At 48.5% G+C, this 24,963-nt stretch overlaps 1 protein-coding gene across 5 annotated transcripts in view; it reads right to left on the bottom strand.

The window, feature by feature from the left end:
* Nucleotides 1–24,963, bottom strand: part of ERI1 (exoribonuclease 1) — a 308,911-nt gene that overhangs the window by 68,336 nt on the left and 215,612 nt on the right. For all 5 annotated transcript variants that reach the window (XM_029602203.1, XM_029602185.1, XM_029602176.1 and 2 more), the window contains one exon: nucleotides 24,175–24,284. In XM_029602203.1, coding sequence (XP_029458063.1) covers nucleotides 24,175–24,284 — 110 coding nt within the window. The remainder of the gene's footprint in view (nucleotides 1–24,174; nucleotides 24,285–24,963) is intronic.

Genomic DNA, 24,963 nt, shown 5'->3' with positions numbered 1-24,963 from the left:
CTCCCACTGGTATGCCTGGCAGAGCAATCAGGCTGCTGCTCTCCAAGGGAAAGTCAAAAACCTGAAGCAGGCCCCGGCTGGGAAGCTGCTTGCGGCTTTTGCTTCCAGGGCTGGCGAGGCTGAGATTTTTGATAAGGCCTCGTAACTCGGGTCCTTGTTGGTGGAGGATAGTACTTCCTTGGGCGGAAGAATGACTTTAGAGTCCTTCTTGAAGGGAAGTCAGAAGGTATCGATGAGAGCTGTTTGAGGGTCTCATGATGGTCTTTTAATTCAGCCACTATTTGCTGAATCTGCTCACCGAACAGATCAGAGAGCCTGTCTTGTACTTCTGGGCGAAGGTCAGAAGACTTGAGCCAGGCCCAGTGTCTTGCCGAAATGGCAGTTGCAGACACTCTAGTGGAGGTGTTGAAGATATCGTAAGCTGTTCTTATCTTATGTTTTCCTGCCTCAAACCCCTTGTTGACAAGGATTTGAAGATGTTCTTGGAATTGGTCAGGCAGGGTTTTAGAGAAGCCCTGTATTTGCTTGAAAATGACCCTGTTGTATTGGGTATTGTACAGCTGGTAAGAAGCAATTCTGGCGATGAGCATGGCCCCTTGGAACACTCGTCGACCAATATTGTCTAGGAACTTGTGCTCCTTGACAGGAGGGGTAGAAGAGTGAGGCTTTGTCCTTTTTGCTTTCTTTTGAGCTGATTCTACAACAACTGAGTGATGGTCACGCTGAGATTTTTGAAAGCCAGGGGCTGACTGTACCAGATAGGTAGTGTCAGCCTTTCTGTGTACTGGAGCAATGGATCCAGGGTTTTCCCAGTTCTTTTTGAGGAGGTCAAGAAGAACTTGATGAATGGGAATAGAAGTGATTACTTTAGGGGCATCCAGGAACTGGAGAAGCTCCATCATCTGGTGCCTATCATCTTGCTCCGTCTGAAGCTGAAAAGGAACCAATTCCAACATTTCCTTCACAAAATTACTGAAAGAAAGGTCCTCTGGAGGAGAACGCTTTCTACTTTCAGTAGGAGAGGGAGGTGAAGGTAAGTCATCGGTGTCTGTAGAAGTATCATCACCCCAGGTGTCATAAGGATCAGCAGGCTGACCTGTAGGACGAGAGGGGGGTTGGATACCTGAAGGGCCCGGCTGAGGCTCCGAGAAAATCGGAGGAATCACCGGGGGCACCGTGGGAGGGTATCGGTGCCGGCATTGATGGCGCCGATGTGCGTATCGCCCCCGATGAATGAATCGGTGGCGAGGGACGACATGGCATCGATGGCTGAGGCAATACCCCCGAAGGAGGAATGCAGAACTGTGTTTCTCCTCCCGATGAAGCTGTATTCGGGGAGCGCACCGGAGCCATCGGAGACCCGGGAATCACCGGTGGAAGGGCAGTCATGAGCACTTCCATCCGGGATAGCAGCGGTGCCAGCGCTGCTGGAATCGGGTCGGTGACCGGTTCCCACTCTTGGTGCCGGAGGAACCTGGAGTTGTTGCATTGCCTTGTCGATGGCCTCCTGGCCAGCTGGTCCAGTTCTTCCCAGAGACCTGGGGCAATCAGCCCCGGCTTAGTGACTGAAGAAGGAGGCTGAGGCACAGTCGGAGGGACCACCTTTAAAGGCGGAATCACGACTCCCAAACCCCGATCGGGTGAGGGTTGCCTCGATGTCCCAGTCGCAGGAGTGGTCGGTGCCGTTCCTGGACGGGGCTTCTTCGATGGTGGCTCGGACGGTGGCAAGGTCGATGATTTCGCTCCCTTGACGGTCCAATGTTTCTCCCTACGATCCCCTCGATCTTGAGGGGGAGAAATGGGAGTCGATGGCCGTGACGATGTCGATGGCGGGCGGTCACCGGATGGTTGTCGATGCTGGTGCGACTTCGATGTGCCGGTTCAGATGACGTCGATGCGATGGATGGCGTCGGGGTGTGAGCACGGAAAAGGAGTCCCATCTTCTCCATTCTGGCTTTGCGACCTTTTAGTGTCATGAGGGCACATTTGGTGCAAGTCAGGACATCATGCTCATGGCCTAAACACATTACACAGACTCCATGAGGGTCTGTGATGGACATGGTGCGAGTACAGTCTGGGCACCAATGAAACCCCGACGCCATGGCCATAGAAAAATCGAGCCGCGGTACAATCGACGGCCAGTAGGCCGCGAGGGACAAACTCGACTGTAATCGACGAATAACAGTGTAAAACTTTCCGGAGTACCGCGGCCTGAGAAAAGTTAGAGGAGGAACCCCTGTGGGGCAATTTAAGTTTAACTCAGTGAGGAAAATTCCTGTCAGGAATCTCTTCAGAGCTCCTAAACCACGAGGCTACTGCTGCGCGGAAAAAAGAAGACTGAAGAGGGACCCCTGCTGGCTGCAGGGTTGGTGTCATGCTGGGCATGCCCAGTAGGGGCCAATCAAAGTTCTGGAAACTTTGACAGAAGTTTTCCGTGATTGGGCTCCATCCTGATGATGTCACCCATATGTTAGAACTACCATCCTGCTTGTCCTGTGAGAAACTACTTTAGGCAAAAGTTTTAGATTGGTTCTTACTACTGTCTTTGTAAACCTGAGTATATGAAGGGTGAACAGCTATTAAAAATAAAACCTTTTACAAAAAACCATGAGGTCACCTGCCACTAAAAGCTCAAAATATAGTTTCATGAGTTGGTCAAGAATTATGTTTAAGTTTCATGTGGTTGCTGGCTCTTATTGGAGGAAGAAAATGAAGACTTCATGAATCTTGTAGCTAGAGAATTGTGAGAAATGTTTATTTATTTAAAAGTATTTTTTTATCTGCCTCTCCATATTCGGGGTGGGGTACAATAAGAATATTCATAAAAACAATTATAACAAAACGATGAGACAAAACCAATAATGGGAGCATTGAGAGGAGAGGATCACCTTGCTGGTGGCTGAAAGGAATCAGTTAGTTTTTGCTTGGGAAATTGGAGCGAAGTTAACTATTTGGTAATATTATTTAGTGTGTTTGTGCTTTTAAGAGTCAGTAAAGCAGTGAATAAACAGAAGGTAGACTGTTTGTATTTTTAAATAGTCAGTCAGTAAGGCAGCTAATAAGCAGTAGTTAGAGTGTTTGTATATTAAAAATAAAAAAAAAAGTAGCCAGAAGCTAGAAATGAGCTAGGAGCAGTGTATACCTAAGTAAAAAGGTTGAAAAGTTCAGTTTAGTTACTCAACTTGGAAAGGTGTTAAGGTAGTGTGATTTGGTTTGATTAGGTACCAACATTTGTTAATCAAGAGAGCAGTGAGTCACTCTGGCTGACTAACTGAAGTTAGACTGCTTGTATTTCCCAACTCTCTCACCCCTCACCCATCCTTTAATTTATAGGCAGGTGCCACTTTCACACAAAAAAAACAAACCAAAAAAACCTTATTGAGAGTTTGATCATTCCCCTGTAGGCCACTACCAGACATAGTGAATTCACTAATAACTTAAAGGACGTTAGACATATTCCTACTCCCATAGCAACCTAAAACTTAACTAGGAACTGAACAAATGTGAGATGAAGGCAGCAGTCCAGCAGCAAGAGGGGGGCTTCCCAGTCTTCTGTATAGAGTGTCACATGTCATATGTATGCATCCGATGCAAAGAGCTCCTGTCTCTCAGAGAACGAGTCTGATCTCTGGAGGTTAGAGTGGCAGACCTGGAGGAGCTGAGGCAGACAGAGAGGGTGAGACCTTAAAGGACATAGTAGCCAAGTCCCAACTTCAGACTGGCAGCCCTGGTGCTGCCTTGGAGGAAGAAGGTCTCATGATCAGGAAGCATCAACCTGGTGCAGCAGGAAAAGATCCTGTAGCAAGGACCTGCTCTCCAGGTGGTGCACTGTATTCTTGCACCGAGGATGTCACTCACAGGGCTATTGCCCAGGAGGGAAGGGTTAGGTTGGCCCTCATAGTTGGTGATTCGATTATTAGGAATGTAGACAGCTCAGTGGCTGGACGTGAGGTAACATGTCTACCTGGTGCGAAGGTGGCGGACCTCACCCGTCACCTAGGTAGGATTTTAGACAGTGCTGGGGAGGAGGGGGCTGTCATGATACATGTGGGCACCAACGACATAGGAAAATGTGGGAGGGAGGTTCTGGAAGCCAAATTTAGGCTCTTAGGTAGAAAGCTTAAATCCAGGAACTCCAGGGTAGCATTCTCTGAAATGCTCCCTGTTCCATGCGCAGGTCCCCAGAGGCAGGCAGAGCTCTGGAGTCTCAATGTGTGGATGAGACGATAGGGCAAGGAAGAGAGATTCAGTTTTCTAAGGAACTGGGGAACCTTTTGGGGAAAGGGGGGGGGGGGGGGAGTCTCTTCCAAAGAGATGGGTTCTACCTTAACCAGGGTGGAACCAGACTACTGGCGCTAACCTTTAAAAAGGAGATAGAGCAGCTTTTAAACTAGAACAAAGGGGAAAGCCGACAGTAGCTCAGCAGCTCATGGTTCTGAGGGAGATTATCTTCTAAGGATACTAATGATGCATTAGAATTAGGGCATCCTGAGAGTGAGATTCCAATAATAAGAAAAGTAGTCCAAGTGCCTGTAACTAAAAACTCATCTGAGCTAAAAAAAATTCTAACTTATCCCTATCAATTAAACAGCAGAATGAAAATACTAACAAAAAACAAACTTTGAAATGTTTATATGCTAATGCCAGAAGTCTAAGAGATGGGAGAATTAGAATGTGGAGCAGTGAATGATGCCTGTGTCTTTTTCTGAATCTTTATTGGAGTAGAGACGTGTTTAAAATGTACTGCAGAAGTACATTTTAAACACGTCTCTACTCCAATAAAGATTCAGAAAAAGACACAGGCATCTATCCTTTGAGTTTTCCTAACGGCTTTTTATAGATCGCCTACCCTTTTGTTTCTTGGGAGCAGTGAACGATGACAGACTTAATTGACATCTCAAAGACATGGTGGAAGGAGGATAACCAATGGGACAGTGCTGTACCGGGGTACAAATTATATCACGACAGAGAGGAGCACCCAGGAGGTAGTGTAGTGCTTTATGTCCGAGATGGCATAGAGTTCAACAGGATAAATATGTAGATAAAGGTGAATCGGTAAATGTATTTTCAGAAGGCATTTGACAAAGTTCTAAGAAAAGTAAAAAGTCATGGGAAAGGCAGGGATGTCCTTTTGTGGATTACAAACTGGTTAAAAGACAGGAAACAGAGTAGCATTAAATTCACAATTTTCTCAGTGGAAAAGGGTATACAGTGGAGCGCCTCAAGAATCTGTACGAGGACCCGCGCTTTTCAATATATTTATAAACTGGAAAGGAATACGACGAGTGAGGAAATCAAATTTGCAGATGATACAAAATTATTAAGTGTAGTTAAATCACAAGCGGATTGTGATAAATTGCAGGAGGACCTTGTGAGACTGGAAAATTGGGCATCTAAATGGCAGATGAAATGTAATGTGGATAAATGCAAGGTGATGCATATAGGGGAAAAAACCCATGCTGTAGTTACCAATGTTAGGTTCCATATTAGGAGCTACCACCCAGGAAAAAGATCTAGGCAATCATAGTGGATAATGCTTCAAATTCGTTGGCTCAGAGTGCTGTGGCAGTTAAAAAAGCAATGTTAGGAATTATTAGGAAGGGAATGGTGAATAAAATGAAGGATGTCATAATGCCTCAGTATTGCTCCATAGTGAGACCACACCTCGAATACTGTGTACAATTCTAATTGCTGCATCTCAAAAAAGATATAGTTGCGATGGAGAAGGTACAGAGAAGGGCGACCAAAATGATAAAGGTTAGGGCTGTTCGGTTTGGAGAAGAGACGGCTGAGGGGGTATATGATAGAGGTCTTTAAAATCATGAGAGGGGGGAGGTCACTTGACGTCTTGCATATGGGGTAGGATGTGATTCCTGCTGCTCTATGCACCCCTTGGATATTGTCTGCCTTTTTGTGTGTGTTAACTAATTTTTTTAAGACTTAACTACTATGGGACTTCAAGTATCGAGGGTGCATTTTTGAGGTATGCCCACTCGTTTGGTGGGAAAAAATAGAGAAAAAACGGAAAAAGGGAGACCTTGTTCTAAGACCTGCAAAATGGCGGGCGCCACTGCGGCACCCAGAACTCCTTCTTTATCAGGCGCGGCAATTGTGGAACTGCAGTCGGCGGTGGTTGCCACATTTGAGCCCGAACTTAAGATTTTTGATAAATTGGACTGTGTTTCCGAAAGGATAGCTGCATTTGATACTTGCCTCGGATAAGTGGAACAGTGAGTGTCCGCCAACCAAGATTCATTTGCAACAAATACGGCGGAGATTACTGAAGTACAAGTGGCAATAAAGAAGCAGGAAGACAGATTGGAAGACCTTGAGAATCTGTGCAGAAGGAACAATCTCAGACTAGTGGGCCTGCCCGAAGCTAAGCTAGTCTCCTTTTTGGAAGAGTGGTTAACATCTGACCTGGGCCTGAACCTTGAAAGACGGCCATTGCGGATCGAACAGGCCCACAGGTTAGGAGCGCTTCAAGAGCGGTCTGAAAGCCCAAGGGTAGTTATTGCCCGCTTCCTGGACTTCACAATCAAAGCGGAAATTCTCAGAGACACGAGCAGGAAAATGACTGACATATGAGAACGAAAACATTTTAATTTTTCAGGATTACTCAGCTAAATTATCTTTAAACAGGAAGGAGTTTTCTCCTGCATGCTGGGCCTGAGACTGGCGCTTTTATACCCTGCGCGCCTTCGGGTGCATTTGTTGGAGGGAGTACGATGGATTTGGGAGTACGATGGATTTACACTGCCAGGGAAGCATTACAAATGGCAGAAGAGTTGGAAAAGAAGAACAGTGCTCAAGACTGATATTTGATCTTGTTTTCTTTTGATGTTTGTGAATCAGCTTAGCCTTATGAGGATAATATGGCATTTACCGGCTTACTCTGGATGTTAATCATCTGTGCTGTATGTTTTGGGATTTCCAAGCCTGGCTGATAAAAGTGAATTCAGCATACGAACTTTAGAAGTAATGGTCAAGTCACAGCTCTGTACCGGGAGCACAGGGATGTATTTCCTGGATGGATTCAGCAGATATCCGCAGTGTGGAACACTCATGACACATTTCTCTGTAATGGGAACGCGGAATAGTACTTTTGCCTTTTGGAATGTTTTAACTTACAACTTTGGTCATACAAGCTTTGGATCAAGGGCTTCATTTCTTTTCTTCTAGTTCTAGGGAAAGTTAACACTTTTTTATTTCAATTTTTATAGATATCTGTACCAGGGAGCAGACTATATTTGAAGGGTAAAAAGCGTAGGTGTGTGGAGGTGACCTCGGAATATAAGGGATTGGAGGGGGATACTGATGGAAGGATGGGGGAGGGTTCAAAATGGACAATTATAGGATTTTGTGTAGGTAGACCTCATCAGAACCGATTTGACATCTACTGGTCAGACCCTGGTGGGTTCCATAGCTGGGGAGGAGCCCACTACTATATGTCTATTTTCTTTGATTTATATTAATCTTTGTATTCACTCATCACTATGCCTAAGGAGAAGCTAAAATTAATATCTTGGAATGTCTGTGGGATAGGGACTCCCATCAAGCGCTATAAAATCCTCTCAGAATTAAAGAAGCTTTCAACGGATGTAGGGTTTTTACAAGAAACCCACTTATTGGATTTAGAGCATCAAAAACCTAAGCGTGATTGGGTGGGGCAAGTTTTCTATTCCTCGGCAACTACTAGGTCTGCGGGGGTAGCGATTAGTGTTTCATAAGTCTGTGGTATTCAAGGTTATTCAAGAAAAGGCAGATCCTCACAGCCGGTATATTATTTTAGTAGTGGAAATGGGAGGGAGTAGGATGATTCTGTGTAATATATATGCCCCCAATACATATAATCATGCGTTTTTTTCCTCAGTTGGTGCAGACATTAGTCTCCATGCAGGAAGGGCCTCTGATTCCGGGGGACGACTAACTTTACAGTGGACTTGGAGCTTTATATATCAGGCCCCACACAAGGCGCACGCATGAGCTTTAGGAAGGGAATTCTATTTCTGCTTTCGAAATTACATCTCATAGATTCTTGGCGCCTTTCACCCTCAGGAAAATAATTTTATTCATCTTTCACGGGCACATTCCACTTGGTCATGGTTGGACTATTTTTTGTGTTTCCAGGACAGTATTTCTCAGGTGGAAGACACGGGAATTGGTAATATAAAGGTATCAGATCATGCCCCAATCTGGCTAACTCTGAATGGCTTGATGAGTCACTCTTCATATTCATAATGGTGATTTCCCTATTATCTAGCCACAGATATTGTATTTCAAGAACACCTAAGAAAGTGCAGGACCAACTACATTACCTCCAATGTGACACATATAGAGAGTTCACCTGTACTATTTTGGTATACTGCTAAATCAGTTTTAAGGGGTGAAATAATTTCCTATTCAGTATGGAGGAAGAAATCCATGGATAAGCAATTAGTTGCCCTAGACATTAAACTGAAGAAGTGTAAGACAGTGTGGCTGGTTACAAATTCTACCACAAACAGGGAAGCATTGTTAGCTATGCGAGTGGCCTTAAACACCTTATTTCCTAGCGTGTAGCAGATGGATTCAGGACCAATGGGTATAGTGTACCCCTGATAGCAGTTGGAGACTGAGTCAGATTTCAATCTGACGTCAGCACCAGTACATATACCCGTGCAGGAAGCCCTCTCTTCAGTATTTTCTGTCTCCATAGCAGTTTGCTCAGCTTTAGAGTTATTCAAACCAAAGAAGAAAGAAAATTCCAAACAAAGAAATCTTACCTCTCCAGATGAGCCCCGCTCTCCTGCGGCGATACCTAAGGGTCCCTCCCTGAGTTGTGATTTCTGAGATCCCTCAGAGGTAGGCCTCAGTCTGGTAGCCTGTTCACGGCGTGGGCTTAGCCACCGGCAACAGGAGTGGCTGAGAGGCAGCGGGTGCAATACCGAGAGTGGCGGTGAAGGTACTTCCCTCTTCCCCTGCAGCCGGAGACTGCCCGGAACAAAACCGGGAAACACCGGGACAAGGTAAGGTAGAAAACATTTTCTAAGTCTCCGGTCTCCGAGGCTCGAATAGCCGCACAGATCGCCTGACGCTGTCTGTACCATCGGGTTGATCAGCCCAGGCCTAGACCCCGATCGGAAACGAGGGTCCTCCCATTTGGAGACCCTCTGAGGTGGTCGCCATCTTGCTCGCATGGTTGTCTACGCCATTTCGTTGCTCTATGCGCACAGGGACGAGCCGGGTGCACAAGTTACTTGTGTGCAGAGTGGCGCTCGCATAGGTGCCGTATGCACAGCTACGCGCACAACTGTGCCGGGCGCACAAATTAAGGCCGTGCGCACAGTGGCACGCGCATCCCGGCCTACACGCACATCTTGAGCACACCTGGAGCGCATAGCTAAGACTTCCGGCGCGCACATTAAATGCACATACCGGGGTTTCATCGATCTACGCGCATAAAGCCATGGCACCACCGGCTACGAAAACCAAGGCACAAGCCCTCTGCCCAGCCTGCCACATAAGAACAGTGCAGCACGAGGAGGCCATGGCTCTGTCTACAGTGCGAGGAGGCCCTGGGAGAACCTGGACAAGGTCCTCCCCAGCCAGTACAGGATTCCGGATCCACCAATAGTACCCCGGACCTCTCTATCCCCAGCACGACCCTCCCCCAAACAGGGTCCCTGGGGAACGCAGCGGCCTTTAATCTAGACCCAGGATCCTTCTCCTGGGTAGAATTCTTTAGGGGTCTACACACTTTTGTCCACGTTCAGCCGCCACCGATGGCACAGACACATCCCCCCACCAGAGGACCCTTGCCTCTCAGGGCCCTCCAGTGATGTGTTCCCCCTTGTCAAAAGCCTCACTATAGGGGGACACGGACACCTCGGATAAGGATCAAGACACCCCCCCCCCCCCCCCCGGAGGAAGGGGAAATACCTCCAGGAATGGAACCTTACTGAACCATGAGGCGCTTCTTCTCTAAAGATGAGATACCAGTTCTCGTGGCTCTCAGCTTGAAGGAGCTTGCCATTCCAGGCACATGTGCCTTCTTCTCCAAAGACGAACCCTCTCCTAGAAGGGTTCCGTCAGGCCTCCTGCCATTTCCCCTTGCTGCAAGCCATACAACAGGTGATCAACTTGGAATGGGAGGTACCGGAGGCCAGTTTCAAAGGGGACGGGCCCTGGAAGCCCTATATCCACTGGAACCCTCAGCCAAATATCTACTAGTGTTCCCCTAAGTGGACGCCATGGTCTGCGTGGTCACAAAGCGCACTACCATTCCAGTTGAGGGAGGACCAGCACTCAAGGATGCCCAGGACAGAATCCATCCTTAAACAGTTATTCGACATATCAGCTATGTCACTACAGATTGCTGCCTACTGTGCCGTGGTAACACACGCCTGCTTATCCATGACCAGGAACGCAGCCACGCCTGGTGAAGCACTAGAATCAGTGGTATCCTTCCTCACAGATGCGACCTCTGATCTGTAGTGGCAGCCAGAAGGCAACTCTGGCTCCGAAGTTGGTCAGCCGACGAGACTTCCAAGACGAAATTCACGAGAATGCCCTTTAAAGGAGCCCTCCTGTTCGGAAGTGAACTGGAGAAGTTAGCCGAGAAATGGGACGAATCCCCAGTACCTCGGCTACCGGAGAACAAGAACAAAAGAAGCCAATGCCCCTCTCCCCGATTACCTAGGAGCAGAGGATCACAGCGCTTCAGACCCCACAAGAGTACATACCAAGCCCCTCGCCCCACAGGCAGAGCCAGTCCTTTTGGAACAAACACAACAAGAGGGGAGCTGGCTCTGGGAGAGGCCCCAGCCGCACCCCACAATGAGAATCAGCCGACCCATCCACTTGAAGAAACCATAGGGGGCAGGCTTGCCCTATTCTACCAAAGATGGGTCGAGATAACAGCGGACAAGTAGGTCCTAACCATCATTCGAGAGGGATACTACCTGGACTTCCACAACATCCCTCCAGACAAGATCGTGAAATCTCCTTGACTCGCACCCTCCAAGAGGACAGCAGTGGAAACCACACTGGCCAAATTGCTCGCCCTAAAGGCCATAACACTGGTGCCCACGCAACAAAATACTGGGCACTATCCCATCTATTTTATCATCCCCAAGAAAGAGGGAACGTTCCGGCCCATCCTGGACCTCAAAATCGGTCAACCGCTACCTGAGGGTACATTTCCGCATGGAAACCCTAGTCATAAGGGCAATACAGCCAGAGAATTCCTTGCATCCGTGGACCTGTCAGAAGCCTACCTGCACATTCCAGTCCCATCACGAGCATCAGCGATTCCTACGCTTCATGATCTTGGACCACCACTACCAGTTCTGGGCGCTACCCTTCGGGCTAGCCACAGACCCCTCCGCACGTTCACCAAAATCATGGTGGTAGTGGCGGCGACACTGAGGAAAGAAGGAATCCTCGTACACCCATATCTGGATGATTGGCTGATCAGGGCAAAATCTCCAGACTAAAGTCACCAGGCGACCACCAGAGACATGACTACTGGAGATCCTCAGGTGGGTCATCAACACAAACAAGAGCTTTCTGCAGTCCTCCCAATCTCTAGAATACATGGAAGTCTGGAACACCACCAAACAAGACAAGGTCGTTCTTCCCCCTACAAGGAGAAGAAAACTGATGAACCAATTGCGAAACCTGCTAGGAGGTCCCCGCCCCAAAGTATGGGACTACCCCCAAGGCTTCGGCCTCATGACATCAACCCTGGAAGTAGTCCCATGGGCAAGAGCCCAAATGCGACTGCTACAGCACTCCCTACTGTCACAATGGAACCTGATGTCCCAGGACTACTCCGCTCGCCTCCAGCTCCTGGAGGAAGTGCAGAAACCAGCTTCAATGGTGGCTACAAGAAGACCATCTAAGCAAGGGAGTAAGGCTATCTCCACCAACCTGGGTCTTGCCCACCACGGATGTGAGCCTACGAGGGTGGGGAGCCCACTGCCAGGAACTGAGGGCCCAAGGGCAATGGAACAAGGAAGAATCGGGGTGGAACATCAATCGACCGGAAGCCCAGGCGGTCAGAGTAGCCTGCTTACGGTTCCGTCAGACTTCAGGGCAAATCTGTCAGTCATGTTGGACAACGCCATAACAGTTGCCTACATCAACCGCCAGGGGGGAACCAGAAGCCAACAGGTGTCCCTGGAAATAGATTCTCTAATGGCGTGGGCGGAAGCAAACCTATAAGGGATCTCAGCCGCCCACATCGCGGGAAAAGACAACGTCACTGCGGACTACCTCAGAGAAAGTCTAGACCTAGGGGAATGGACGCTGTCGACCACAGCCTTCCAGTTGACAGTAAACCGCTGGGGAACCCCAGCCATGGATCTCCTGGCAACCTGGTCCAACGCCCAAGTTCCCAACTTCTTCAGTCGCAAACAATAACCACAATCCCAAGGGATCGATGCCCTCATTTAGACCTGGCCACAGGAAGACCTGCTATACGCCTTCCCCCTGTGGCCACTACTGGGTGGAATCATCCGCAAGATAGAGAACCACAGGGGACTAGAATTTCTAGTGGCTCCAGACTGGCCAAGAAGGCCGTGGTAGGCAGACATGCGAAGACTCGTGATGGGGAGCCCTCTCCCTCTACCTTCACACAGGGATCTGCTCCAGCAAGGCCCGATCCTCCACGAAGACCCAACTAGATTCTTTTACGGTCTGGCCATTGAGAGGACACGCCTGAAGAAGAGTGGATACTCGAGGGTGGTGATTGACACCTTGCTCTGAGCATGCAAGTTCTCCACATCGCTAACCTACATACGAATATGGAGAATATTCGAAGCCTGGTGCGAAGACCACGACATCCTTCCGCGGACAGCCAAAATTCCCACGATCCTGGAATGCCTGCAGGACCCCTTACAGAAGGGGTTGTCCCTCAACTCCATCAAGGTTCAGGTGGCCGCGTTGGCATGCTTTGGAACCAAAGTGGAAGGCATTAGCCTAACATCTCATCCAGACGTCTCCCGATTCTTGAGACTGGTCAAGCAGATCAGTCTACCCTTAAGGTGGCCGGTACCCCTACGGAACCTCAATCTAGTACTAGACTTTCTAGCAGGAGCCTCCTTCACACCCATCTGCGGTCTGTCTCTACGACTACAAACTTTGAAGACCGCATTTCTAGTGGCAATATGTTCGGCCCGTCGCATCTCCGAACTTCAAGCACTATCCTGTCGGGAACCCTTTCTCAGGTTCACACCGGGATCCATACAGCTACGCACTGTCCCCTCCATCCTTCCAAAGCTGGTTTCTCACTTCCATCTAAACCAAACCATCTTGCTACCATCCCCAGATGAGCACAAGGGCTCGAAAGAATCTCGCCGTCTTTGCCACCTTAACGTCGGCTGACTCTTAGTCAGATACCTGGAAAGGTCGGAACCCGAACGAAAGATGGACCACCTATTCGTCCTTCACAGCGGGAAGAAACAAGGAGAAGCAGCCCCGTGGGCAACCATAACCCGCTGGATCAAAGAAGTAATCAAGGCGGCCTACGTAGAGGCAGGCAAGCCTCCATTGCTACAAGTCAAGGACCATTCCACTAGAGCCCAGGCAGTGTCCTGGGTGGAAACCAAGATGCTGTCACCCATCGAGATCTGTCGGGCGGCGACATGGCCCTCCATTCACACCTTCACCAGGTTCTACCGCCTGGATGTTCAAGCTCGGGAGGACACAGCATTCGCAAGGGCAGTACTAAATGGGCCATGGGCAGCCTCCCACCCAGTTCGGGAGTAGCTTTTGTACATCCCATTGGTCCTGAATCCATCTGCTACACGCTAGGAAATGGAGAAATTATTTACCTGATAATTTTGTTTTCCTTAGTGTAGACAGATGGATTCAGTATCCCGCCCACGGCTGCCGCTATGCATGAAAACCTCGGGTGTCAATTCCTGAGAGAAGACAAACACGGGTAAGCCACGCTTCCCTTCAGCTAGGACACCCATAGTTACCGGGTGTCGGCGTTTCTCGGTTGAGGGCACTGGCGATCTCCAGCTATAGTCCACATTAACAAGTTCAAGTTAATCACGTTTCTCAAGTTATTCAAGTTAAAGTTAACCAAGTTAATCAAATTATCCAGACATACATATATCCACAATTGCTTTGCGAGGAGAATACTGAAGAGCAGAGCTTCCTGCACGGGTATATGTACTGGTGCTGACATCAGATTAAATCTGACTCAGTCTCCAACTGCTATCAGGAGCACACTATACCTATTGGTCCTGAATCCATCTGTCTACACTAAGGAAAATGAAATTATCAGGTAAGTAATTTCTCCATTGCATCAGAGAGCAAGGAAAAGTGTTTTATATTATAAATTTGTTTTATCAGCAGACTAACAAAATGGGAAGGTTATTAGCCCGTCTTATAAAGGAAGCACACACTCCGACTGGGGTATCACACCTTAAAGATCAAGGGGAACATATATTCAATGCCAATATACTACGACTATTTTCTGATTATTATGCAGTTATATAATCGGAGGGATGTGCTTTAATTAAATGTCAGGCTTTTTTGGCCAAATTAGGGTTGAGAGAATTTGAGGAAGAACACTTAGATTTAAATTGTCCAATCAGTTTAGAAGAAGTAACCAATGGCATAAAGTCGACAAAGTCTCTCAAAGCACCCGAATCAGACGGTTTTTCGGCCGAGTTTTACAAAATTTTGATAGATGACATTCCCAATAGCCTGGTCAATATGTTTGCTAGGGTGCTTAGAGACTGACAATTCCTGGTTGGGGAAAACAAGGCAACTATAGTTCTTCCCAAGCCTGGTTGGCTTATACTGGCCCATTTGTTTAATTAATTTCGATCAAAAACTATTAGCAAAAATTTTGGCTGGTGGTCTTGCGGTGATTTTACCTAGCTACATTTGAATCGGTCAGGCTGGGTTTGTACGAGGTCGCTATGCATTTGTGAATGGTCAAAGACTGCTTTGCCATTTCACTCTGTACTAATAAGGCTAAACTTTTTATGGCTGAAGTTTCAATGCAGAGAATGCCTTTAATAAGAGTGGAATGGCAGTATCTCTTTGCAGTTTTACAGCATATGAAGTTGGGTGGCCTTTATCTTGATGGAGTTCATCTACTGTATGCATCTCCCATAGCAGCTATAATGGTAAAGGGTATCCTTTCCCTGGCATTCTGGATCCATAGGGGCTCAAGACAGGGATGTCCTCTATCCCCTCTTATTTTTGCTAGCGTTAGAGCCATTGTTAGTCACGATCTAGTCCTCTGGAGAGATTCGTAGGTTACAGATGGGAACATTTCTCTTTAAATATGCTGCATTTGCGGACAATCTGTTGGTTTTTCTACGGAACCATGTTAGCTTGTTGCCACACGATGCAATTGATGCAGGTTTATGGGGAATTTTCGGGTTAGATGCTAGGCTGAATGGTATTGATAGTGCTTGGGGCCTACTAGAAACCTCAGGTATGTGCGATGAGATGGAGTTATTGCAATATGAGTGTATGCGTCTCTGTAGGTCCAGAGAGCAGAGCCAGTCTCCTCTTTGTAGAAGAGGAAGAAGCAAGCCTAAGGTTATCATCTTGATCTTGCTGGAGGTACTTGAGGGCCCGTAGGTCCAGGATAGGACGAAAGCCTCCGGATTTTTGGGGGATTAGAAAGTACGGGGAATAGAACCCTAGGCCGTGTTGAGAATAGGGTACGGGTTCTATTGCCTTGGACTGGAGAAGGAGGGAGACCTCTTGATCCAGAAGGATGGAGTGATCGGATGTTCTCCACATCGGAAGAGGTGGGGAGTCTGGTGGCACGGAGAGAAAGCTCAGATGGTAAAACTGAGCAATTATCGCCAGTACCCATTGGTCTGAGGTGATTGAGTGCCATATGTTGTGGAAGTGGCACAATCGACCTCCCACTGGTATGTGAGGCAGTGGAATCTGGCTGCTACTGTCTAGGTGGAAGTCAAAAACCTGAAGCACGCCCTGGTTGAGGAGCTGCTTGTGGCTTTTGTTTACGTGGTTGACGAGACTGTGCTTTTTGAAAAGGTCTCGTGGCATGGGATCTGGTTGGTGGCGGGTAGGACTTCTTTGGGCGGAAGAATGACTTTTTAGAGTCCTTTCTGAAGGGCTGTTTAGAAGAATAGTCAGCAGGTATCAGAGAGAGCTGTCTTAGGGTCTCATGATGGTCCCTTAAGTTCTGCCACCGTTCGCTGAATCTGTTCACCAAACAGATTGTCCCCCACACAGGGCAGGTCAGATAGCCTGTCTTGTACTTCAGGGCGAAGGTCGGAAGATTGAGCCAGGCCCATCTTCTTGTCGTAATAGCGGCTGTAGATACCCTAGTGGCAGTGTCAAACATATCATAAGATGATCTGATCTCATGCTTGCCTGCTTCAAAACCCTTGTTGACTAGAGTTTGAAGCTGATCTTGGAATTGTTGAGGCAGGGGGTCATAGAGAGAAACATCGCCATCGACATCGTAAGGCTTGGACCATTGAGGGAGCGAAATCATCGATCTCGCCATCGTCCGAGCCGCCGTCGAAAACAAAAACCCGTCCTTTACGGCGACCGGGTCACCGAGGCAACCCTCACCCGACAGGGGATCGGAAGCCGCGACTCCGCCTTTAACGGTGGTCCCTCCGGCTATGCCTCTGCCACCGTTTGGTATAGTGAGAAAATCCAAGTGGTACCCCTGAGATGTGATGGAAAGTACCCACTGGTCTGTGGTTATGAGTTCCCAATTGTGATGGAAGAATGTGATCTGACCACCCACTGGTATGTGTTGTGCCGGATTGGGAGAGCGGCTGCTGTTCCCTGGAATCACTTCAAAACCCCGACATGGATGCTGTCTGTGGAGGGGGTTGAGGTCTGGATGTCCTGGATTGTCTAGGTTGTGAGCGTTGAGGAGGCCTAGATTAACGGCCACGTGTAGGAGGAGGATAATATCTTCGCAGCCTGTAATAAGGATGCTTAGATTCCTTCCGTGGAAGTCTCTTTGATGATTGAGACTCTTGAGGTATAGCTGACAATTGTTTTAGTGTTTCGGAGGGTTCCTTCAACAGAGAAACTGCTTCCTTAACTTTATCACCAAATAAGTTCTCCCCCACACAAGGGAGATCTGCTAGTTTATCTTGTATCTCTGGCCTTAGGTCAGATGCCTTAAGCCAGGCCCATCGTCGAGCATTGATTCCAGTGGCCGACATCCTGCATGCAGTTTCAAATGAGTCGTACGCTGCACGAACCTCATGCTTGCCTGCTTCAAGGCCTTTATGAATAATAGTCAAGAAGGGTTCCTGAAGTTGATGTGGGAGATTCTCCGAGAGTTCCTGGATCTGTTTCCATAGGTTTTATTTATTTATATACAAGCCGTTAAGCCCGTTAAAACGGGCTACATCCCTCTGTCTCTCACCTCCCCCTCATTCTCTCTCCCCTCACTCTTCACCACCCCCTACCTCCCTCCCTCCCTCACCCACTCCTCCCCACCCTCCCTCTCCTCTCACTCAGTCCCTCCCCCCTCTCTCCCTCCCTCTCACTCAGTCCCACTCACTCTCACTCAGTCCCTCTCCCTCCCTCAGTCCCTCTCCCTCCCTCAGTCCCTCTCCCTCCCTCAGTCCCACTCCCTCCCTCAGTCCCACTCCCTCCCTCAGTCCCACTCCCTCCCTCTCACTCAGTCCCCCCTCCCTCTCACTCAGTCCCTCCCCCTCACTCAATCCCTCCCTCCCCCCTCTCTCCCCCTCCCTCTCACTCACTCAGTCCCACTCACTCTCCCTCAGTCAATCCCTCCCTCCCCCCCCCTCTCCCCCTCCCTCTCACTCACTCAGTCCCACTCACTCTCCCTCAGTCCCCCCTCTCCCTCAGTCCCTCCCCCTCAGTCAATCCCTCCCTCCCACTCTCTCCGTCCCTCCCTCCCACCCAGTCCGTCCCTCCCTCTCTCTCTCTTCTCCCTCCCTATTGGCCGCTACCGCCGCCGGTACCGCCGCCGCTCGCTACCGCCGTCGCCGCCCGCTGCCGCCACTGGACGCCGCCCGCTACCGCCGCCGCCCGCTACCGCCCGCTGCCGGTACCGCTGCCGCTCGCTACCGCCCGCTGCCGGTACCGCCGCCGCCACTGGACGCCGCCTTTTTTTTTCTTTCTGACGCTGGCTCAGACCGACCTGCTCGCCCGCACATGCGCGGTAGAGCTGGTCTCTACTGCGCATTTGCGGCACGTCGGTCAAGCTTCGTTTATCTAGTAAGATATATATATATATCCCCGTTATGATGGCTCTACCGAATAACAGTATATAAAACTCTGCAAATAAATAAATAAAATAAATATATAATTGGCATGCAGCAATCCTGGACACCAACATAGAACCTTGAAACATTTTCCTACCAAGGTTGTCCAGGAACCTATTATCTTTACCTGGTGGGGTTGAGGAATGAGTTTTTACTCTTTGACTTTTTCTGTGCTGATTCAACTACCACTGAATGGTGAGGTAATTGAGTCTTTTGAAACCCCGGGATGTGCTGGACCAAGTATGTTGCGTCCACTCTTTTGTTGACCAGGGTATGGAGCAGGGATGTTCCCATAACCTGTGCAATAACTCTACCAGGACTTCGTGGACTGGAACTGCCAAAACTTCCTTGGGTGGGTCCACAAATTGTAGTACTTCTAATGTCTTTTGTCTGGAATCATCCTCAGTATGTAATTGGAAAGGGATGGTGTCTGCCATCTCTTTAACAAAGTTGGAGAATGAAAGGTCCTCCAGAGGAGAACGTCTTCTCTCTTCTGGAGGTGATGGTTCAGAGAGAACTTCCTCTGAGGATGTGTCCGTATCTGTATCCTGCCAAGTGTCCGGTGTATGAGGATGAGGTGGAGTAGAAGGTGTGTACTCCTTTGGTCTGGTTGGGTGTTCCAACGGTTTAGATGGAAGCAATAGTGATATTGATGGATGAGGGCGTGGAACCCCTGATGGACCGGGAATTGGCTCTGAAGGTGGAAGGTCCTTCGGGATATCTTCTCCAGAGGGTGGTGGCATCTTTGGTTCTGGAGTTATTACTGGAATGGCACCGATAATAGTGTCTAATTTTGCCAAAATCGGTGCTAAGAGACAAATCAGGTATTGGCATCGAGGGCGATGGCAGTATTGGTATCGACGATGGTTATGGCATCGATGGAATAGTCTATGGTGTCAGCAAGGGTATAGGTACCGGAATCGGTGATGACGATATCGGCAGGTTCATGGGAACCGGAGTCGAAGGCATCGGTAGTGTCGATGGTTTGGGCGATGGCTGAGTTGGCATCGCACTGAGGAGTGCATCTTTTACTACCTGGCGAATATATTCGTCCATTTCCATCCGCATAGCTGGTGAGACCAGAGCAGCTATGGGGGGAGGCAGCGAGGGCGATTCCGGTACTTCCCCAGGGCCCTGAGGAAGTACGGTTCCTGGCACCGATGGCGGTGGGGATCGCCGTGGTTTAGAAGGCCTCGGTGATGTTTCGGTCCTGCGAGGTTTCTTAGATTGCGACCCAGGAACCCTCGATGGATCACCGGGTATCAGGTCGATGTCCGGGTCGTGCGGCCTCCAATGCCGATGTTTACTTTCGGCGGTCTTCTCGATGATTGATACCAACCTGAAAGACGATGTAGATGGGGTTGGCGATGCCCTATCCCCCTGCCTCATCGGGTGTTCGCTTTTTCAGTACGACCTTGCGGATCGCTCCAGCCGGAGACGAATCGGTGTATGTTGACGTCTAAGGCATCAATTGTAAGTGGAACAAGTGTTCCATCTTCTCCATCCGGAGTTTTTTCCCTTTCGGTGTCATTTCAGCACATTTTACGCAAGTTAACATGTCGTGCTTCTCTCCCAGACACAACACACATTCTAAGTGCAGGTCTGTGATGGACATATTCCGGCAACAGATCGGCCATTTTTTGAAACCCGAGGCCATAATTAAGTCGGACAGCCGTCGACGACTTGAAGCAAAAATGGCACGGAACCGGCAAAAAGGGGGTAGAAAAACTTACCGCGATGTTTAGTTGGGAGACCCCTGCGGTTTTAAAGTTTTTCCTAAGTTTTCTTTAAACTTTGAGGTAAATTTTACCTCAGAGGACTCCTAATACCCGCAAGGCTAATGGCTCTGCGGAAAAAAGAAGACTGAAGGGAGACCCCTGTGGCCAGGAATATCATGGCATGCTGAGCATGCTCAGTAGGCACACAGTGCCAGTCAAAAGTTTCTAGAAACTTTGACAGAAGTTTTTCCATAAAGGGCTCCATTACCGATGTCACCCATATGTGAGGATTATTATCCAGCTTGTCCTGGGATAATTTATTAGAATGTTTGTGCATATGCTGGACAGGAAGGTCATTGTAACTGTGGTGTCCAGAAGTGTTGTACAAGGGATTTATGGCAGTGACAGTAATCCCAGTTAGTAAATGTATAGTGAGTCATGAAGAAGTTAGAACTCCTTGCGTGGACTGATTGTGGTTATGCAGCTGTCCATGCAAGGAAAAGCGTGAATGATGTTGCACTCCGCAGAGAAGCAGCATTCAACGATAGTGATTCAATGAATACCCCAGTTGCTGAAGCTGGTACAACCGGCAGAGCTTGGGATTGTAATATTGCTGAATCACCATGAAGCACATAGCAAGATTAGAGGTAATGTACTTACTGTGATATGGAAGCATGGTAACGAGAGATACCATTTTACCTGTGCCTTCTGAAGAAAGTTGGTATTTCTGAGGTCCAGGATGGGTGGAGTGTAACTACTTTCTGTTGAAAGGAAGAATAGTGTAATTAAAACTCCCCAACCCCCCCCCCCCCCTGCGCTTTGTAGCGTCTGGGGGGTGTACCCGGAACCTTGGTACAAGGTGGGGTGGCTGCTCTGATATCTGGCCAGTTGGGAGACCAGGAGGTGTCCAACTGGAGGGGCTGTCATCTGGATATCATGTAACCTCCCACGGGAGTGTGAGCTGTAAAGTCTTACCCGCATTTCTGTGTGCTGTACAAGGAGACATCGAGACCTGTCGTCAGGCTTCGAGGTGGACTTGCACTTGAGACGGCATTTGCTGGATCTCGTGTTTAGCAGATCAGCAAATGCACCTGGAACTTTGGTTCTGAAGCAGGAACCAGAAACCAGAGCATTAATCAGTACAGAGCCTCGATGCTGAAAAAGGGAGGAATCCCTGATGCAATCCCAAAGAAATGATAGAGAGGTTCTCTTGGTATTGTGGCTGACATAGCTGGCATAGCGAAATGTGACACTAATATGGTTCTTGGAAGATACATGACCTAGAACTTTTCGAACCATGTGGCCCGAATTAGAGAACACATCTCAATGGGAATGCCGCAGAAGCGGGTACTTACCATCCTACGTGGATTGCCGAAGGACGAGTCGGTGAAGATTGCTGGCTCCGTGGATTCCAGGAGACATCGAGGGAGTAGACACCCGTCTCAACTCTGATGCCTGGTATGGTGGCGCAGGTATAGAGGAGAGCGTGGCTGGCGCAACCACGGTAGTATTTTGTGGAGGGCCACAATCCCATCGATGTCGGTGGGGCACGCCTTGGGAACAGGGGAGCCGATTAACAAGCTCGTGAACCTGGCCCTCGTTGCAGTGGCTCGATGTCTCTTGACGCCAGTGCACAATTCTTCAGAACTCATTCCGGTGTTTGTGGAGCACCAAGGACTGCCAAATCTGTGCGGAACAGTGCCGATGGCAGTGGTGATGTTGCTCGGCCCGAGCATTCTCCAGCATCGAGAAGGATAGCACCGATGTGCTAGATGGCGTCTGTGACGGATGGTCACCGTGTCTGTGACGATGCATGCCACGGTGCTCGGCCTGGTCTTTCCCCAGCGCCGAGATGGATGCCCTCGCTGTCTTGGATGGCGACTAATGACGGACTGTCAGCATGCCTGCACTGCTCCTGGCACTATGTAGTATCATAGGCTAATACGGGGCTTTAATAATAACCCAAAGCATGGAGCACTGTGTTTAGGCGAGGGCATTACTTGGCAGTGCTATGTCGGTATTGACTGTGTCGATGGCGGCCGAAGCGGCCTCAAGGGTATCGTCAAAAATATATATATGAAAAAACATCGATGACTCGGCCAGGGCAATGATGACAGTGACGGAGCACGGACGGCATCGGCGTAGGTATCTATGGGAACGATGTGGCATCGAATAATCGAAAAACCATAGTTAGTAACAGAAAAATGATACCAGCATCAACCCAGGCGTCGATGCCCATCGATGGAAATGACCCTGGCATCGAGGGAAGTGCCCCGGGCGATGGTGGCATCGATGAAATCCAAGGAAAAATCAGTGCCATGGATGAAAAAACATGGATGGCACCGATAGAAATGATGCAGGGCCGATGGCAGAGTACCACGAGGGGAGGGGTACCAATGGCATCTAAGAGTCCAGGACGTTCCGAAGGGGGTACCGACGGTAGCGATGGGGGCATCGACTGCGCGAGGGTACTGAAGAAATCGAAGGACCTGAATCGACAGGGGCCCTGGCGGCAACAGAAACCCTGGAAGTCCCTGTCCCACTAGCGCTAATAACCAGGCAGAATGTCACAGAGGGACACTCGCAGGCTATGTGTGGCTAACTGACAACACAGGGAGAGGGAAGGCCGCAGTCGGTTGGCAGGCCAGGGAGGTGACAGGAACCGACCGAAAAAACAAGGCATAGTACTCACTGAGCGTCGAATAAACGTACGCGAAGGGAGACCCGTGCAGGGAAAAGTGTTTGTGAAGTAAAAGTTTAAGTATTTCCATTAGGAAAAAGTGTTAGAATTTCTCACAGAGCTCCTAACAGCTATGCTTACTGCAGAGCGGAAAAAAGAAGACTGAGGGAGACACCTATGGCTCACAGGGATAATTGCAGGCTGAGCATGCTCAGTGCACTCAGTGTGCCAGTGTCAGTCAAAGCTTTGTAGAAACTGACAGAAACATTTTCCGTACAGGGCTCCATCCTGTGATGTCACCCATATGTGAGGTCTACCATCCTGCTTGTCCTGTGAGAATAGTTCCATCCCTGGCACCACAGGTGCCCGTGGATTTCAACAGCTGGGCAGCACAGATACAGACCCCAGTGCTCAAAGGCATCGATGGACCAGCAGTACCAAGGATGCTGGGGTACCTGCAGGCAAAAGCTCTGCAGTCCCGATACACCTCATCAGTGCCCAGAGGAACAGATGTCTGCCAAAGCCATCGACTGTTCCCTTCTGTTCAACTATCTGAACGAGGACGACCATGCTGCGAGCTCGATGGTGTCCTTCGCCAGCAGCTATGGTTGACTATAGCCTTGCTAGCGCTCATTAACACTGATGGTGCACGAATCAAAATGAGGCCTCCAATGCCCCCCGAGATCAGCATCCATGATAACTGATTGCCATAGGCCAGTGATGGGAGAGCACAATGCCCCTCAGTGCCCTGTTGAGACACTGCAAAGGAGTCTCGAGGGTACCAGACCACTGCATCTGGATGCCTCAACGTATCAGGATGCCTTGAGTAAATAGCGACTCCAGTGCTCGAGCTATTCAAGGCCAAAATCTCTGTCGCTTGAGGGCTTCAGTGGCACTTGAGCAGGCTCTAAAGAGCACAGAAGGCCATAGGAGTCTTGATGCACCAATGACATCAAGGCCACCCCGGCACCTTGACAGCATCAAGGGTGACTATGCTGTTCAATAGTAGTCCTGGCTCCCAATGCTGTTCTGATGTCGATGCATCAGATCAACAGATGTGCATGAGCACGCAAACATTCTGGCCTCAAAACTACCATCTCAGCATTCTCTCTCCTTCCTCCTCACTCCAGAAATATGGCAGTCTTGTCAATTTAATATTACACTTACAGTTGTATGAATTCTGCCTATGAGTAATGACATTCTCTCAGCAACTCAGGACCCATGTGAGCATACAGCAGTATTCAGCTTAAGCTGCATCATAAGACCTACTATAATCAAAGTATCCACACTAATCCCCACTTAATCCATTTTTAATTTGATCTCTCAGGGCAGAGATGGACAAGACATCTCAGAAGAAACAGTGCCACCTACTAGTTAGAGATAATTTCTCCTTACTATTCTTATTTGGCTGCCATAAATTCTTTATCAGCTTTCTGTAGCTACCAATTAATTTTATTTTTGTCTCAAATGGTATTGATGTGTATAAAAAAATATTACAATCAAATCTTCATTACTTCAAACATACCCATCTGTAAGTATGCAGTATTTATACTTGGTTCCCAGTTCTTTTTCTCTCATCCAATAAACAACGTTTTGAAGCACCTGGGGAAATGTGTCAGCTTTGTCTACAAGGTCCTGAGAATGAGAAAGAAAATAAATTCTGTACAAATTATGCTGTGAATAAATGCAGCAGAATACAATGTAAACAATCTTTGCAGACTGGAAAACTCTGAGCATAGTAAATGACAACAGACCTTTCATTAAGTAGTTCATGGGGGGTGGGAGGCAATAGAGGGTCCTTTGTAAGAAGTCTGCAATTACAGACCACCTCCACAGCATGTGAACCAGCACGTACAAGTATCATCTGTTCGTGTTGGTTCATATGCTGGAGGTGGCATGTAATCATACTGCTCTGAAAAACAGACCTGTTCTCATTGGGAAGTGCCTTCACAAGGTCTTGATTCCCCAAGGTGCTGCTTCTGCAGCACTGAAATTGTCTGTTTTGGTGCATCCATCTGCTTGTCTTGCAATACAGAGGCCTTCCTTTGCCGTGAGGCTTAGATCTTCCCGCAGCATTGCAGCCTTGTGTGGCTGTAGCAGTGTATTCGAACTGCACTGCAATACTGATGCTTGTTCATGATATATCATACAAAAGAAGATACATTGTATTTGTATTATGTTTTTACAATATGTATGTTTATTGTAAACAGTTTTTGATACGGAAAGACAGTATATAAACATAATGTAAATAAATAAAACTCTTGGGTGGAGCCCAAAGGCTCTGAGTAGCTGCTCAGTAAGGTTGTTTAGGCAC

This window comes from Rhinatrema bivittatum, chromosome 1 (assembly GCF_901001135.1).
Source record: "Rhinatrema bivittatum chromosome 1, aRhiBiv1.1, whole genome shotgun sequence".
NCBI classification, from domain to species: Eukaryota; Metazoa; Chordata; class Amphibia; order Gymnophiona; family Rhinatrematidae; genus Rhinatrema; species Rhinatrema bivittatum.
The sequence above is the reverse complement of the archived record's forward strand: the minus strand, read 5'-3'. Positions and strand labels throughout refer to the sequence as shown.